This window comes from Uloborus diversus, chromosome 5 (assembly GCF_026930045.1).
Source record: "Uloborus diversus isolate 005 chromosome 5, Udiv.v.3.1, whole genome shotgun sequence".
Classification (NCBI taxonomy): Eukaryota; Metazoa; Arthropoda; class Arachnida; order Araneae; family Uloboridae; genus Uloborus; species Uloborus diversus.
Window position 1 is genome coordinate 144,431,586 of NC_072735.1, and position 18,706 is coordinate 144,450,291.

The following is an 18,706-nucleotide window of genomic DNA, read 5'->3' on the forward strand; positions in this document are numbered from 1 at the left end:
TGCGCTCCTGCCTGACTTCCGTACGCAACCCTGGGGAGAAAAGCTCCCCTATCCCTAAGAATGACTTGGTACTGATGCAGCTTGGCTGCTCCCTTCGGGCGCTTGACTCCCTCCTCCGGTGAGAAATGCTCACTAACTTACTGCCCCGTTCGCGGGGACGCAATGTAGCTTCGGCGTTTTGCGTTATACAAAGATTTACTTCCTTCAGTTTTGGGGTAAAAGAGCTCGGCTCTGTAGGCAAATTCAAAGACCGACCTACCGACCAGCAGTGTCTAAATCTGTCTTGTTAATATTTTTCCGACCGTTGTTAGAAGGTCCTGAAATAACTGTTGCACATTCCTGTTGGCTTACAACAGCAAGCTAAACTCTTTAGTGTTTTCATTATTGGTATAAAAGTAATATTAATCTGATTGCTTTGAAATTGTATTTATTGTATTCTTTAAACTTAATATAATTTTTTTTTTACATTCTTTTTAAAATTAAAGTATATTTCCCCCCAATTGGGGGAACTAAGTGTCCTCTTTGCATTTAGTTGTTGCTTTTTAATCTATTGTTGCTAAATGTCACAATGTTGTATGTAATCTCAGTATTGTATGAGATTACCCTAAGCACCACCTTGTTTTTTATTATATTTGGGATTATATAACTGCTTTGCATTTGAATCCATCTTCTTCAAATCTTAAAATACAATAGTAAAAATCATATACTTAGGCAGGGTAAAATAGGAATTGTTTTGTGAGATGCATTAAAACTGTAACCTTTTGTGTTATTTGCATAAGCTTTATCCTTGTCATTAGTATAGTAAGCTGGCGGTTTTTGGGCAGGCGGTAACAGTTGGTCAATGCCGGCTTTCATTGCCCTAGCCGGCTGAAGCCGGTCTCTACCGTCTTGGTCTTAAGACGGTTAAAGCCGGTCGTTACCATCTGAGATAAAGACGGTCAAAGCCGGCATTGACCGTCTTTTGCCACCTGTCCAAAAACCGCCTTTAAGGCGGTAAAAGCTGGTCATTTTCACTAGGGTAAAGACGTTTTGAATAGTGACATAATTCGGAAATCAAAGGGACTTGAATTTTTTCTTCGGAAGTGCTGAAGTAGATTCAGAAACTCTTCCGAGGCGTTGGTGGTAGCGGTTCTGTACTAAAACGAGCTAAAGTGTGCATCACATGACTTCTTTTTACGCCAACTTAATGTTATTTCCCCATTATTGGCAATTTTAATGTGATTCAATAGTTAACTCTCTAAATATCACTAACAGTGGCAAAATTGAAACCAGATTAAAAAAAAAAAAAGTATATTTTTTAAATCGCCAAATTTGTCGTCAAGTTGGTAACAAAATTTGGCGACCAAAAGACTGGCAAATTATCGTCAAGTGTCCGCCAAATTATAACACCACTTGAGTTTGCATCGAAATTAACAATGATTCCCCCCCCAAAAAAGGGGCAAAAGCCCCTTCTAAAAACACCCGATTGCAACCAAAAGGGGAGGTGCACAACTAGACCCCACCAGGAGTCTACGTACCACATTTCAACTTTCTAGGACATACCGTTCTTGAGTTATGCGACATACATACGGACGTCACGAGAAAATTCGTGGTAATTAACTCGGGGATTGTCAAAATGGATGTTTCGGGTTCTATAAGTTCTTAGGCACTTATCCGCGTGTTGTCGGGTTCAAAAAAAAAAAAAAAAACTCAACATTCATTTAGGGGTGAGCAAAATGGAAATTAAGGCTGATTTTTTAGTGAAATTTTTTTCGCGAATACAATACTTCCTTTTTTTTGTAAAAGGAAGTAAAAATGAGGCCGAAGTAGGAGTTACTCCAAAATCAGTGGGTGACAGCCCCCCCCCCCTAACCCTCCCTCGTCGTTTCAAGCATTTCTTAAATATTTAGCGATTATTTATTTTAGTCAAGAAATGTCATTTTGCGTATTTCTCATACTTGTTTCACCTATATTTCGTAATGCGCCATCTTTTTTGCATCATTAAAATAGCGATCGATTTTTTTTCTGTTGTAAGTAGCTATTTTTATGTATTTATATAAAATCAATGAATAAGATATTTTCGTTTTTTATAGAAAAGTTTCAAGGATTTTCTATTATGCAATTTTTTAAATTTCAGAAAATTGTTAAATTGAAAAATTTAATTTGAACTTGTTTGAAAAGCTCCATAAAAGATTAAACAATCAAATTGTTCAATATTACGTGTGCGAACATCAGATCAAGTAGTATATGTATTCAGTTATTAACTTGGTGTAATTATTGAGTTTGTTTGTTGTAGCGGCGTTTAAAGTACCTCGCTCTTTTCACGGCTATTTCTTTTTTCAGCAAAATTTATGTCACTGTTATAGCTTTCATGAAAAATGCAAACTTTTCTATTCATAAATTTTAAATAAGTATAAAAATATTCCTATTTTGATTTAATATTCTAATTTATCTGTAACATTTTTTTTTTTTTTTTTTTTGGTTAATTTGATGACTAAAAAATGTCTACGTGCAATTTTTCCACTTTAACTGCGTAATTTGTTGACGGTTTCATAGTTTTATTCTTATTTTTTTTAATGATTAAACAACATAATTTAACGTTTTTTAACTATGTTTAATGTACCTAAATCCATACATTATTACAATATTACTGAAATCTTAGTTGAATGTTCAATTAAAAAAAGAAAAAAAAACCAAATCAATTGGTTATTAAACAGTCTCTTTGTTTTTCTTCCTTTTTTTCTTTCTTTCTTTTTTTTTCTTTTTTGGCTGTTGTTCTTTCTCTTTCATCATACAGCAGTCAAAAAAAGGAGAAGCATAACTACACTCTATGCAGATTGTACGTAGTACGATCCAAAAGTTCGGGGACAAGCTGTATAAAACCTTACCCAGAATAGTTTACATTACTGAAGCACATCCACCTTCAAAAGGTCACCTTGAAAGACTATGTACTTCTGCCAGTGATCATATAACTTTTGGGAACACGCCTAGAAGCCTTTTTTTGCTAGCTTCTATGATGCAGCTTTATCTTCTCCTGGCGGGTGAAAGCGGCGTCCATGCAAATGTTTTTTGCTGGGAACAGGTAAAAGTCACATGGAGCTAACTCCGATGAAACGTTATTTTATTGGTTTGTCATATCAGAGTATTGATCAATCAAACCGTGCATCCTCAACATGAAAATCGTCTTCTTTCCCACGATGAAGTTAAAGCAACAGCGCAAGAGGCCTTACAGGAGGTTGCGAAAAATGTCTTCCAGAAGTACTTAAAAAAGCTACATGAACGTTGGCAGAAGTGCATAGTCGTTCAAGCTGACTATTTTGTAGATAGATGTGCTTCGGTAATGTGAACTATTCAGGGTAAGGATTTATAAAACTTGTCCTAGAACTTTTAGAACATACTACTTACGTATGAGTTTTCAATTTACTATTTCATAACGTTTTTGAGCGACGCAATTTTACGCGCTTGACGACATCACAAGAGAATTTGCGATAATTAGCTGAGGAAGCTTTCAAAATGGATATTTCAGTCATCTATATGTTCTTAGGTACATATGCATGTACAGATGTGGCGAAAAAACTTGTGAAGTATACATTGGGTAATCGTAAAATATAAATTTAGGTCGAAATCTGATTTTTTTTTTGTGATTACAATTCTTTATTTGTAGAAAGGAAGTAAAGTGAAATGAATCAATGATCCTTTAAATCCCTGACACTCTTATCAATTTATTTCTGTTTGATTTTTTTTTTTTTTTTTTTTTTTTTTTTTTTTTTTTTGCCATCGGCCAACGGCATCGGCCATCGGCCATCGGCAATCGGCCATTTGGAGGAAAACAATCGGCCATCGGCCATCGGCCATCCTAGAACAATCGGCCAACAATCGGCATCGGCCCATCGGCCAAAAAATGCCATCGGTCGAGCCCTATTAGCTGGCCTGATAAATTTTAAAATGAGAGGCGAATAATATATAAGATAAGATATTGAAGAGAAGTGTTTTTATTTTTGAAAATTTTTACAATTTGTTATCGCAGGCTGCTTGAATCGTTATGACTTAGATGGTAGCACGTGTTCATCATTTAACAGCACAGTTAAAATACAAAATGATTTGAACTAAGCTTTTTTTTTTAAGCATAGCTTTTCGAATGTAGTAAAAATGTGATAGGCTATTTGTTTTTTACAAAAAGAAGGAAAAAAAAGTAGTTCACCCATCAAATTGAGGTGGTAATTTTTTTACTTGTACAAAGAGTTAAAAATTCATTAGAAGAATTTATACTTCAATATACGATTTATTATTTTTTTCTGAACAAAAAACAATTCCATTGTAGTTTGAAATCTTAAACCTGATACTAATATATTCGCTTACATTATGCTTTTAATTTTCTTCCCGGACCCAAAGCTTTAAAAAAAAAGCCTTACAATTAAGAATCAATTTAGCTCCACGTTGCACCAAGTTTTCATAACAGCAAGGATCGTTTCCAGCATTTACTCTACTCCCTCATATTTGTTATTCATTGATATTAAGTGTTAGTGTAATGCGCGATATTTATCTAATTTTTCATGCAGATCGTCTATACGTGGGCCCGAACACGCATTCTCCTAGTTACCAGTCGAACGCTCTGCCAATCAAACGCTATTCAGCTCTGTCAGTCTCACTGCAAGTTAAAGTTATAAATTTAACCGAAAACCTCATTCTGGTTCTTTAAAACTGGTTTTTTGACCGAAAAAACAATTTTTAGACCGTGGATCTATTTTTCGTCAGTAGCCTGCACGATTAGCTTTAAAATAAGGTGTAAATCAAAGAAATCGATCAAGAGTTGAGAAAGATCTCGCGTATAAACCAAAAACAGGCTACAGAAATAATATATAAGGATTCAAATGTACTGCTGGTAAATTAAAGTTTTACTGTACAATTTCTAGAATTGATGTTGTACTAATTCATAACAGTGCATTCCACATTTGAAAGAAAGGAGAACCAAGTTTTTTTTATCGCTTTTAAATATCCGTAAGTGTATCTAATCACAATAGGGCCTTTATATTTAGGAAAAATTAAAAAATCAACTTTTGTTTAACTGTGCAATAATAACAATTAAAAATAATAATAAATCAAAATGCCAAATACGAAAAAGAAATGCAAATGAAGAAAGGAATGCAAAATATGAGCCCAAGAATTGTGCAGCTAAATCTGCGGAAAAAAGCTTCTATTACGGAATTTCAAAACTTTACCAGAACTATCTAGAATTGAATTATTGCTTTTAAAGTTTTGTTAAAAAACAATCTTGGGAATAATAATAAAAAACTAAAAAAAGAACATTTTTACTTCCCCTCCCGCTTCCTATTTTTCCCAAACCTTTATTATACTGCTTCAAAAACTCTCAAACATTTTAATTTTTTACTACTTCTTTAGTTTATCATTATACTACAAAACATATTTAAGTTGGACAACAATTTATGAAAAAGATACAAAATTTTGCTTATTCTTTCACCCATCTTTTGAAAATGCCCTGCTACATAAACCTATAGTTTATTATTTATGAAATAAATCAAGTGAATGCAACTTGGATTTATCATAACATTTGTTAATTGTTATAAAGAGGCCAAGTTTAGGTTTATATTTTTAACGATCTGAACGTTAAATTCAGCTTTCTAGCAGAAATGCGTATCTGAAAGATACAACAGAGCAAAACTCGGTTTGATAACTTCAGTCTTAAAGTTGCTTTAAAAAGTGTACGAAATTTTGACCATTTATATGGTAATTCTACTTAAGCTGTAACATTCATATTTTACTACGGCATGTCTGAAAAATACACACAACAAATCAGTTTGATACAAAGAAAGGAATAAAAATGTTCTAAAAATCCAGAAACAATATATTTCATCCAAAAAACAAAATAAATTTGAAGTCTTAAAATAATCCGTTTAACAAGTAAACAAGAATTAAACAGAAGCGATGAGGAAACATGTGTGCCAAAAAAAATTCATAGCTAAATTCACGAATTTTTGCTGGAACTCAGTTATTTATATACCACTTCCGTTATTGCTATGGTGAATATTACTCTCTAGAGTAACAACTAACAAAATAAGAAAATGACATTCCTTCTGAGAGATTGCTAATTGAAGAGTTTTTTAAGTTAAAACAAAGGAAGGTCCTTACTCATTAGGAACAAATAGACGAAATGTTTAGATTCGCTTAACGGAATTGTTCAGCTCTGATTCAACGAATTACTCATTAAATGCTCATGGGAACTAATTACTGCTTTACGTTTCAGTACCCAAATAATAAATCTCAATATTAAATTGTGTTATAAATTCAACAACACAACTTTAAGTCAGTCAATTTCTGTCTTTAAATACGATACATAATCTTTAGTTTTCGTTGATCACAGTATGAAAGGGACGTAATGTAATTTAGGCTACATTGAAATGCTGATGCGCGTAATCTCTTATTTTTATTGTTTATCCATAAAATTACACTTTTACGTATGTTGTTCAATTATCGGTATTGATGCAACTGTTAAACCCTACGTGACTGACGAAATTTTCAATCGGTTTTGTTTATCAACTCGCCATTTCCTCCATTTTCTATTGACTACGATTGAACTTAATTCTCAATTTTTTGGTCACAATTTATAAACTTTTCAGTTAGTTCGCATTAACCGAAAACATTTCAAACTTCGGAAACAGATAAGATTTGGACATAACTTTAATATTCGTATATAAAATTAACCCATTGTTAACGTTATCTCTTGCAATCATTCAAATTTATGCAACTTTGCACTTTAAATTTGCCCTTGCACACACCTATGAACAATTTATGAATTAAACTATAAATATGAATGAAAGTCCTTGTCTTAAGTATTTGAATAAAACTTACTTCGAGAATGCAAAGAGACTTCACGCAGCAACTTAGGATAGTCTGTGACCGGACTTGTTTCGTCGAACCCTCTATGAAAAGACTTCTTTCCCAGAGCAGTAAACACGGCACCCAAAGTAAAATAACAATTCGAATTGCCTTTAGTCCTGTCTTCGTAGTTGTGAAAAAGCAAACCAACTATTTTCCAATTGAATTTCTTCAGGACCTGAAGCACTATGGTCCCTATCTGGGAATATGAACCATTCATACGCGTCAGAAGCCGATAATGCGGATCTTTGTGGTCAAAGTTGTCATTCTGACCTCCAGCAGTCAATATTGGCAAACCCCACACAGAGGAATATCGAGCCACAGGAGCTAACACGTAAGGGCACAAGGGTCCCAAGAAGATATCAGCCAATCCTGCGTTATACAAAGAAAAGGTTGCCAATGGTCCATACGTTGATGAACATTGAGTGTCGCGATATAACACTTCCATTGGCCTTCCACCTTGTCTAAGTAATGTCCGCACTGCATATATCACTGCTGGCAAAACTCGATGTAGTGAATAGGGAAATGTGTCATCATCGGGGGCAAGCACTGCAAGTCGTATTGGTTTGACATGTTTAAAACTTGAATCACATAGAATAAAATTAAAGACCACTATAAAAAGTATCGTTTGATTCCAAGTCATACTTTAAAATTTGTAACTGACTTCAGGAAAATTTGTAAATATTTTTGTAAAAATCATGTTTTATTATTCGTCAAAAGCATTAGTTTAAATCAATGTAGCACTGAACTTAAAAATCCCATGTGCACTTGAAGTAGAAATCAGTTGTTTAACTATTGTTCACTATCTCAACGTTTTGCCTTCTAATATCATCAAATAACATATTTTTTTTAATATAAACTCAAAACTCTTCCAAACTTGGAATGTAGCAAACAAATTATTATTATGCTAAAATGTGTGCAACTGCTCATAAGAATTATTTGTGTATGCACTCTTAATCGATTCGTTTTCAGTTTATGTTTTGGTAGATTGGAAAGTAAAAAATAGGATCATGAACGATTTTTTTGATACATCAATGAAGAAGTTTTTTGAATTTTCCATAGTCATACCTTTATACATTTCGTAAGAAAGCACTTTTTTAAACCATCAAAAATAAGTCATTTAGATTAGATGCGTATTATAATGTGCAACAACCGAAAAACTCGTAAAAGATGTATGCTCTAAGAATCACATTTTTTCAGTTTTATAACTACTATTTACAATGATGAAACTAAAATGACACAGCCACCGAATCAAAACAGTGATTTGTTTCAGAACACAACGCTTAGAAACTTGTTCTAAACTTTTTCAAACTTTTCGAAAACACTTTCAACTGCCATTGAAGTAAATTTCATATTTTCGGAAATTTTGCATTCACTTTTTAATTTCTTTTCAAATCTTTTAACAGGATACAGATTACAAAGCAAACTCCTCATTATTTCACGTTTGCACAAAAGCGCGTTATTTTAACCAACGTATTGGAAATCAATCCAATCGCTTACCTCCTCCAGAGGCCTCATAGAACGGAATAATTTCTCTGCTCTTCGACGGAACTCACGTGAAGCTTGGCGGGTATTTTGGGGCTTTAGTCGCCAAGAAAGTTTCCGATGAAGATATTTTTATCAGCAGATGACAATGACCTAGGGAGGCAATTCTAAACTGTGTTTCAATGTAAAAGCAACGGGTTTGTCAGTGGGTCTGAATAATTAGTTTACGCACATGCATTTAAGTTTGTAAAATGAAATAATTCAAAAAGTGAGGGTTTTTTCTAATTTCAAGTCAACCACATTCAACCCAACCACGATTTTAATAATAACGATAAAATTAAAAATTTTAAAAACCCCGACTCAGTCGCAACTGAGAACATCAAGAGGAAAAGTTGAAAATTCTTTTAAAAGCCTTATAATATTGAAAACCAATGTCAAGTATTTTATTTGCTATTAAATACAAACTGGCAACATATAAAAATTTTGAATCATTGCTTTTAATTTCCTTGTCGGTCAACAACGAATTCAATTATCAATCGCGTGAATAAAGGCTTAGCCGTTATTAAAATCTGCTTAAAAAACGTTATAATTCGAATTCAATGAAACATGGAAGTTTCAAACCACATTCTATCAGGCGTGGAAAAAAATTCTTTTTATTTTGGTATTATTATTATTTTTTTTAATTTTCAACTATGTTTTCACTGAAAAAATCTCGGAAAACCTTTTAGAGGTTTTTAGTTAATATCTTCGTTAATTAATGTTGTCCAAAGATCATTGTAAAAAATCTCGGAAAACTCTCTGAATATACAAAAAAGTTTTCCGTAATACACAGATTCGTACGCCCTCCGCAGCTTTCTGCTATAATCAGAAACGTTTCCCGTTTAGCAAGAAAGTAAGAGTCGACGCATGCGCAGATTACACGGCAATTTTATAGTCCAGCAGCAAATCTAAACTGAAACTTTCGAAAGCACGCAATGAAAACAAGTGCTGACTCATGTATGCGAAGTAACACTCATCAAGGGGATTAGTAGAAGTTTTGTTCCTCGCATGAATTCACTGAAGATAATTCTAAAGTCTTATATTTTCTTGAATATGTATCGTCATGAGATTGAATTTGAAGCTATGTCACTTATTTTTAAGTACGAAGTGCAAATTCTCGACGCATGCTCGCGGAAGGAATACAAACTGAAATTAAAAACCAAAAAACTGCCGAGAGGACGCCATGTAAATTCATTGCGTCGCATAACTTGTGTAGGGAATTTACTTTTTTCTTGGATACTTTTCTTCTTTCTACCAAATGGGTAATTTTTGTTGGCAGAATTTTATTCTGTCATAAAAATCACCTTTTTGGTGACCAAAGCCTGCAAAAGACCACCACCGACGAATAGGTAAGTCGCTTTGCAACTCTATTACTTTAAAGAGATTTAGTTCATATAAAAAAATTTAAATAAGTGTTATTGTGTACTTTGTTTTTATGTGTCAATCTCAGTTAATATTTGGCTGAACATTTATGTATCAAGCATTATGAATTAAATGTTATAATATGCAAATTGTCAGGTTTGATAGTTCGTCTTTAAGGTTGCATGTTTTCATTCTCTTGTAAACAGTGTAGCTAGATTGTATGAAGTAAAAAAAAAACTATCTCTTGTAATTAGGAACATAGTGCTTCAGTATCATCTAAATGACGATATCTCTTTAAATATTTGCATTAGCGAAACGCTTTAAATTAGTTAAATGTGTATTAATTTATTTAACAAATAAATACATGTATGTATTTAAAAGTGTCTTCATTTTTTTCGTTTTACGAGCCCCAATTTTACCAAAAGCAAAAAAAAAAAAAAAAAAGACTTAATAAAATAATTTTGTATTTTTACACCATATTAAAGTATTTGACTTATAATTCATATGATACTTTGATTTATAATGTATATGATACTTTGATTTATAATGTATATGATGTTGCTTTTTCGAGGGGGGGGGGTGCTTCATAGCATTTTATGGGTGCACCATCACTCTTATGGTGGGGGGGGGGGGGGTGTATATTCTCGTATATATGAAATGGAATAATCATGTAATAGAGTTCAATGTTTTAATAAATAAAATATATAATGCATTTTGCGCACACTGTAAAAAGAAAATCAGTAACCTATTTTGAATAAGTATTTATATTTGTGATGAGCTGGAAAGGGCAAGAACAGAAGAATCAACCCGAATGGTTCCAGCAGGGGGACTTGGTGTCATATTTAAATTCATCAATTTTTCTGTTGGTACTTTTCGGTACACTTTGTTCGTCAGAGAAATTGATTTGAGGTGAACGAATTCCGGAACGCGAAGGGTAGGTAAGTCCTGTCAAATTTTATCCGAAGATAAAAGCTATCAAGTTTGATACAAGATATGTTTTTAAGTTTTGCATTAAAAATACAATATGTTGATAGTTTTGTCTTGAAAATATTGAGAGAAAAACTGAAGTTTAAGATTGTTTAACAAACAATCCCCACTTTTCAGAAGGTAACCCCACTCCAATTCCCCGACGATTTTGTGATTAGGAGTGAAACTAGTAGATTATTTCATAATTTTTCAAAAATTTATAACTGTGCATATGTTATGCTGTTAACCATGCTATTTGTCATTAGAAATTCCAAAAAAAAAAAAAAAAAATCCACGAATGATTCTAAAATTGCTTGTATTATTGCTCTTAGATATGAAAGAATTGAAACTGATATGGTATGCAATACTATAATAAAGAATTATATTTTAGAAAAAATCACGGAAAAAGGATTCCGAAATTCTCGGAAACGTTTTTGAAAATTGTTTGAAGAATTCCGAAATACTCGGAAACGTTTTCGAAACTTTTATGAACCACAGCTGCACAGAATACTCAGAAACATTTCTGGAAATTACGGAAAGAGGATTCCGAAATACTCAGAAACGTTTCTGGACATTACAGAAAGAGGATTCCGAAATACTCAGACACGTTTCCGGACATTACAGAAAGAGAATTCCGAAATACTCAGAAACGTTTTCGAAAATTTCATGAACCGCAGCTGCACGATATACTCAGAAACGTTTCCGAATTTTTTTTACAGTGTAGCTAAGAACACTCTCGATCAAGTCTCATTTCGAACAATGTTTTTTTTTTTTTCCTCAAAAACCAGTCCATCCGTTTAGGCGCTAGAGTGCCACAGACGGACAAACCGATACACAAATACAGACACGTCAAACTTACAAAACCTTTCCATTGTTTGTCGGGGTTAAAAACTGTTTCATGATCGATTTCTTTTTTTGCTCAAGTCGTTACAAAAACTTGTATTCATTTTAAGATAAGAATGAAAGTATCGAAATGAGAAAGCGAGATAAAATGTTTTAGCCTCTGGGCTTTTCTTAGTTGAGAAAGCTTCTGAATTTGCGAAGGAACTACTGTCTTACCATGATTACGATCAATTTTGAGGGGAAAGTGAATGACTTGAAAAATCTAAAATAAAAGGCATGGGGTTAAATGAAAAGTAATGTCTGATAAATCATATTGGACGACAATGTCAGGTATTAAGTAAAAGTAGGCACATAGAAAATAAATTTTAAAGAATACATAAAAGCCACTCAATATTGAAATTTCTGACTTGAATGCATTACCTTTGCAATCCTTACCACAATGAACATTTTTTTTAAAAATGAAAATGGCTTTCGCGGAAATTAAATCAAAGAAAAAGTCCTGTTTATGGCAATAAAAGATAATCTTAGATTGAAATTTTATTGCGAATGATTGTAAATTTTGATTTTACAAAGTAATTTTAACAATGTTAAAAAATTAGTAAAGATTAGAACGTTTGAATGTGGTTTTATATTGCATACATTATTATTCTAATATTTGATCTCCACTTAAAGAACGTATCAACAAAATGAGCAATTTTTGCTTTATTTTGAGACTTCATCAAACAGATTTACGATTGTACATTATACAGGGTCCGTCATATCAATATTCTGTATTTGGAAAGAGAAATGTGTGAGTTGTGATTTGGATACGGTGGTCGAAGTGCCATCGATAAATAGTAGTATACGTGCCATTTGTAGTAGTTGCAGTAGCTTTGTGGGGTGAGCACCTTCATGTTGCACCCCGGAAAAAAAGTGACACAACTAAAGCTTGGGGGGGGGGGCGGACGTCTTAAATGAGGTGCAAGTGAGCGGGCCCGTTATTTGGCGAGCAGCCCCCCCCCCAAATATTTTAGAAAGATATTAAAATTAGGCATTTTTGTAAGTATTTCGTATTTTCCTCTATAAAATGTATTGAATACGAATCCTTTTACAAACTCCCACAGAAAAGCTCGAAAAGACGTAACTGCACACACACAATGTGATAGAATTCATCCATAAATCTCCAAAATGTTTAGGACTTAAGCCTGCAGCTGCCCAACCATTTTCTGATAGAAATGTCAGAAAAATAATGCCTAGTGATCTTTCTAGCGGAACAGGATCATGTCAGTAAGTTGGAACCGAAAATGAAATTCTTGCTCTTTGTAAGAGAAAAAAAATCATTGCGAATATCCTTCTGCACAGCAAATACAATGCTTACCGCGCCATGCCATTGAGGCTACCACAAAAATGTGGCACTTTTATACTACTATTTATCGCTACCATTCCCTCCACCGTATCACCACAGCTTACACAGCGTTTTCAAAATGCATGAGGTTAATATGCTAGACCAGCGTTTCACAATCTGTTTTGACCTACGGATCGGCCGCAACAGGTTAAAAAAACGAAAAAGAAATCTTGCAGACCGGTGATATTTTCACTCTACTTCTTTTTTTTTTTCAGTTAAAAAAAAAAAGAAAGAAAGAAAAACTTGCATTGCGATAAATTTTTTTTGTTTTTTAACCGGGGTGAGGTTACTCTTTCTTCTTCTTCCTTTTTTTTTTTCTTTGAAAAAAAAAAAAAAACAACTTATCGTAGAAACGACGGAATTTTTTCCCCCATTTCAAACTATAATAATACTAAAAAAGGAATTCAGAAATTATACTTTACTCAGTGTTTCAGAACTATTACCAAAATATTGTTAAGAGTTCGTGATAAAATTTCAAACTTTCTTTAAATGACGACACAGTTCTTGAGAAAACACAGGAGATTTATTTAGAGCTATGAACAGGAAGCGTAGTTACAACTAATAAATCAATCATCAGCAATTAAGCAAATATCAATTAACACCATAAACTCAACGGTTACAAACGTATTTACATCCAAATACGCAAAAATACAGCTCAAAGGCTTCACAAAACAGAGCTAATACATGCTCTCCAGCGCACCGCTGACACGATTCACAAGCAAAAACAAACTCGAGACTGACTCCCCCGTCGGCCGTGGCTATTTATAAATCTCGAAAAAAGTTTCCACAAAATTTGAAATGCTTCTCTTATTTTCATTTTATTCATTCATGAATCTTATCAATGAAAAATAGGGGGATCGTATACTTTAGACGAATGTCAGGAGGTTGTATGTACATTACAAGAAATTATTTACAGGTTACGTTACTAAGATAATTTTAGATGAAAAATAACGGAATAAACGCCAAATTTATCTAGATTACAACAAATTAATCACAAAAATAATTACTATTTACAGAATTTGTAACAATATTTTTAAACGATAAGAATAAGGTAAGTATTGCAATAGTTATACAGAATTAATAGAAATCGCTGAAAAATCACCGAAAAGTACGAAAATTAATCACAATTTTCGTGTAAAAGACGTCGTATAATGTATTATTTTTGTTATTATTGTGTTTTCGTTTTTTCAGTAAGGAACATTTTTTAACTTGAACGAGCAAAAAATCTCAAGGGCCCGGCAAAATTTTTCTGCGAACCGATGCCGGTACGCCGCGTCGGACCCCTGATTGATTGAGAATCGCTGTGCTAGACCCTGTATAAGTACCTGACGTTTTTAAACAAATAACCTATTTTAACCCCTATTCAAGAAGACCATGACTCAAAAGGAATGAAACTTTCAATTCGTTCAGAATATCGTACGTTTTACTGAGTTTTGCGTGCACTAGTGATTGCAATACCGGTATACCGAATTCCTGTATTTCCAGCAATTTTGTAATTTCGTAATACCAGTATTAGCTGAGGTAAAATGCCGATATTTTCGTATTAGCTGAAGATAATAAATAGTTTCAGTTAAAGAATTTTCAATTTAACTTCTTGAATATCTCTTTACATTTTAAATGTACATTTTTTTTCCATGATGCAGAACAAAAGTCAATATATTGATGCTAAAATTTGGCTTCAAAAGCACTGACAAATAAAAAAATCATTTAACAAAAGCAGCGAAAAGATTGTAAAAGGATATTGTCAAAACTAGATGGTGAGATAAATCGCTTTTGTGCACATTTTTTTTATTTTTTCCTTTTCTCTGATCACTCACTTTCAATTTTGTGACAGTTAATTTCGAATTTAATTTTGAATGCATTTGTCCTATGAACAATTTATTCCAACCATCAATTGCAGTAACACTTTATGATTTCTTTTTTAATTATTTGTCTCAACTGTACTAAATTTTGACAAAAAAAATTTCTTGTTAGCATAACAAATGGTAATTTGTTGTCACCAATATTGGTTTGTTGTCCTGTCTATTTGGCATTGTACTTAGGGGAGTGCACTGAAATTTTCGGGCCCGTCACAAATGACTTTTTCGGGCCCCCCACCATATTGTTTGCCCCTATATTTTACGCACAGTTTTAAAAGAATTGGGCTCCCTTCCGGCTCGGACCCGGATGAACAGATGTCCCTCCCCCCCCCCTTTACACGTCCGGATTATACTTGGCAAGATGATATTTAGAAATTATATAGTGCCTTGAAAGTTTGCATAGAGGTGAGGCATAATCAATTATAACATATTTTCAGATATTTACATAATTATAATTGAAGAATTTTGAAAGGAAGGCGAAGACGAATAAGAAAAACTAACAAAATCAAATCTAGTCAAGTTTATCTCAAATTTTAAACCATAGGACATAAGAGTAATAAAAAGCAAACATAAACCTCTCCTGTACAAGAGAAAATGATGTTAATGTTGGAAAAGTATCGTCTCTTGGAAAGAAATTACAACTAGCCATGAATTTAAAAAAAATAACAATAATAACACAATCAATACAAACACATACACACAAAGGCATTATCCAAAAGTTACACGCAGGAGACCGAATTATTTGAAGTTAATTGACTTCTAAACAACAAGAAGAGATGTACCGCGTTTAATGTTAACAGTACCACCGACCTGCGTGAATTCAGAAAGAATACTTTTAACTGCAGGAAAGTTGAGCACTAAAATGAGTTCCAGGCTTAAGAGACAAATCAATAGATGCATTATGTTTTTCTAACCTTATTTATTTTTTTTTATAACATTTGTTCCTTCATTTTATATTTGTTCACATTTTTTTTTTATAAGTCATACAATTTTTATATGAAATTATGAAATGTGGCAACGAAACAATATAATTTCAAGCATTTTCTGAGAAACTTCAAACAGCGGTATTAGTACCGGTATTCTGGTATCACGTTTCAAAATACCGAATACGGGTATTGAAGTTTTGGTCCGGTACTCCATTCCCTAGCGGGCACAAATATCTTAGCTTGCATCACTTTTTATATTATTTGATAGTCACAGTGATTACTGTAACTAAGATACCACATATAGTGGGCGAGTCTAAACTCTACAGCAAAACTATAAAGAAGAAAAAATCATATAAGAACACATAATCGCAAACGCAATGCTGACGCGCTACATGCGCGCAATTTGCCGTCTGCAGCTGTAATACATGCGTCTCAATTACAAAATGGTCACGGTCGCAATAACGGGCCATTATGACAAACTTTCATCGAACGTTTCGGTTTACTTGCGACATTATTTGGAGTTACTAAGTGCCGTAACTTTTAACAACTACTCTAATCCGTTCTTAAAAAATAAAATGTTGTGTAAAATTGGCTATGTGTTATGAATTTGTGACCTGTGTTTCATCCATCTGTGCGTCAACATTGCGTTGGCGACCATGCGTTCCATTCCTGTTCTTATGGTTCCCTCTAACACCTCTTAAAATGTTGCCCAAAAGTTTAGACTCACCCTGTATTCGCAACTCCAATGAACTATAGGAGGCGCTGAAAACAATGTTTAATGGCTGCGAAAAAGGTGAAACAAGCAAATGCCGTAACTTATAACTTACTTTGAAGCTTAGTGACTGACAGTAATTTTTCGCCGTGTTTTTGGGAAGCTTTCTTTTCTATTCCTTTGAAATTACATCATATCACAAAGTGTCTGAAGCCTGTAATTTACCCCAAAGAAAACACGTGGAACGGAATGTTTTACCTTTTTTAGTTGTATGATTAATCACTGCAAGGTAGCGTATTCGAGCTCTGGAGTTGTGAATAGACATAGCAGTTATAAATCTTTTTAAAAATAATTCCCAGGTAAGATGACTGTTTTTTTTTTTTTTTTTTTGTACTAACACAGATAGCTCTACTAGTTCCTCCAGTTTAAAACTGAGCAAAACATACTAAAATAAACGGATTACTGGGAGCTTGCAAATCAACTAACCTGAACTGCTCTTGTGGTAAGAGTGATAGTAGTGTCAGAATCCATGCCGCCGAAAATAACAGCAAATTAAAAAATTTTGTTACTTTTAATTTACAAGTTCTTACAAGCATTAAACTTTCTTTCAGTAAACCCATCGTGAATGCAGAATGACACTGGTGATATTTAAAGTTACTTTAATGCAGCAGGTATTTTTGATACAATTTTGTTTATTAAATAAAACAATGAATATCTCTACAAATCTTGCTTCTAAAATTCAAATTAAAAACATTCTTGACTTTTATAGAGGTTTTTAAAAAACCTTCGTTTACTGGAAGTTATCTTAGAATGAGTTACATCACTCTCATTCTAACCACACTATATATGGGGTAACGTACAGTAAGATGATAATTTAGGTCAGATGGCAAAATTTAGCATTTCTGTAATTTAATCGTTGATTTAATCATTCTATTGTCTAAACACTTTTTGAGACTTAGTTGATGTGTAACAAGTTCAGTCCAATGGATGTCGAGATGATTTGCTTTGCGAGCCGTAACCATCAAGATGGACCTTTTTTGCTTGTGTTTAGTTTTTTTTTTTTTTTTTTTACTTTACAACGTAAGGAACTATTCGACAACTGTAGGATTTATTTTTCATCCATTTATTGTTTGAAAAATACAAGTTAGGGGTTATTCATTAGGGTCCCAAGGGAGAGGTGGGTTGGAGAAATCTCTACATACCCTTACTTTAGGGGAGGGAGTGTCAAATCCATTTTTACGTAAGATTTTTCTAGTCGCGGTGTCAAGTGGTTTGGCAGGGATCATATTTCATTTCGTCTGGAAGGTAAAAAACGTATTAGGCTGAGCTGTTATTAATTTGTTTAACAAATAATGAATGGTGTAAAATATAATAAAGGAATTGCACTATGTATTGGATATTTTATTTTTAACTAGTATCGCATCATATACAAAAAAAAAGAAAAAAAAATATATCGAAAAAACATTTAGTGTAGATTCCAATTTTTAGTAACTATTTGTTTAAACAAAAAGCATTTTAACACCATTTTAACAACGATACCAATGATTTATGATACGTTATTTTATTATTTTGAAAACTATAATGGAATCTTACGTAAGAATAGCAGGGGGGGATTTTACGTACCATCACATAGGAGGAGGGGAAGGGGAAAAATTACCAAAATCATCCTTACGTAATTAATAAATGGCACCTGCCCCTTATAATGTGCGGACTATCCTCTTTCCCAGAGCTTCTCAAATTAGATGCCGCGGCACCGTGGGATGCCGTAGGATGAGACGAGGGTGCTGCGAAGTGTCCATGGTATCAATATATATTTAGGTGGTTGTGAAAAATAAGGTCATTTTCACCAGTAAGGTATCTCCTCATTGATGTAGCATAGTAAAAATTTGCTAGATTGTGACTTCATAGTCATAATAAACATTGATTGATGATAAAGTGCTATCAACAAGGAGTTTCTAATTACTAGGCAACAGAAACAAACAGGAAACAGGTAACAAAAGTTTTTTAGAAGAGTGATGTCAAAACTACTTGACCTTAATTTACAATAAGTTTCGTTTCGACATGGATCACTGTAGGTTACTAGTATGAAAAAATTTATTTATTGTTCTTGAAGCCTAATTTATGTTCATAACAAGGCTAAACCGTCTTTTTTTTTTAAAAAAAAAAAAAGCTGCTGAAAAACATAATTAAAACTTTAATTTTCACTTGTTGAGCATTCACGATTGCTAATTGTTTTCATTTGACCACCCTTGAGGTC

The 18,706-nt window shown here is 33.3% G+C and overlaps 1 protein-coding gene across 1 annotated transcript; it reads right to left on the reverse strand.

Moving 5' to 3' along the window:
* Nucleotides 1-604: 604 nt before the first annotated feature.
* Nucleotides 605-7,516, reverse strand: LOC129223176 (atrial natriuretic peptide receptor 3-like). Its single transcript, XM_054857743.1, has 2 exons — nt 6,847-7,516; nt 605-678 (listed from the first exon to the last, which is right to left on the reverse strand). The coding sequence occupies exons 1-2, from the start codon at nt 7,514-7,516 to the stop codon at nt 605-607; spliced, it is 744 nt and encodes a 247-aa protein (XP_054713718.1).
* Nucleotides 7,517-18,706: the final 11,190 nt, after the last annotated feature.

Coding starts and splice junctions, on each gene's coding strand:
- LOC129223176 (XM_054857743.1), bottom strand. CDS start 7,516: ATGACTTGGAATCAAACGATACTTTTTATAGTGGTCTTTAATTTTATT. Junction 679..6,846: donor AGTCTCTTTGCATTCTCGAA/GTAAGTTTTATT, acceptor TTGTATTTTAAG/ATTTGAAGAAGATGGATTCA.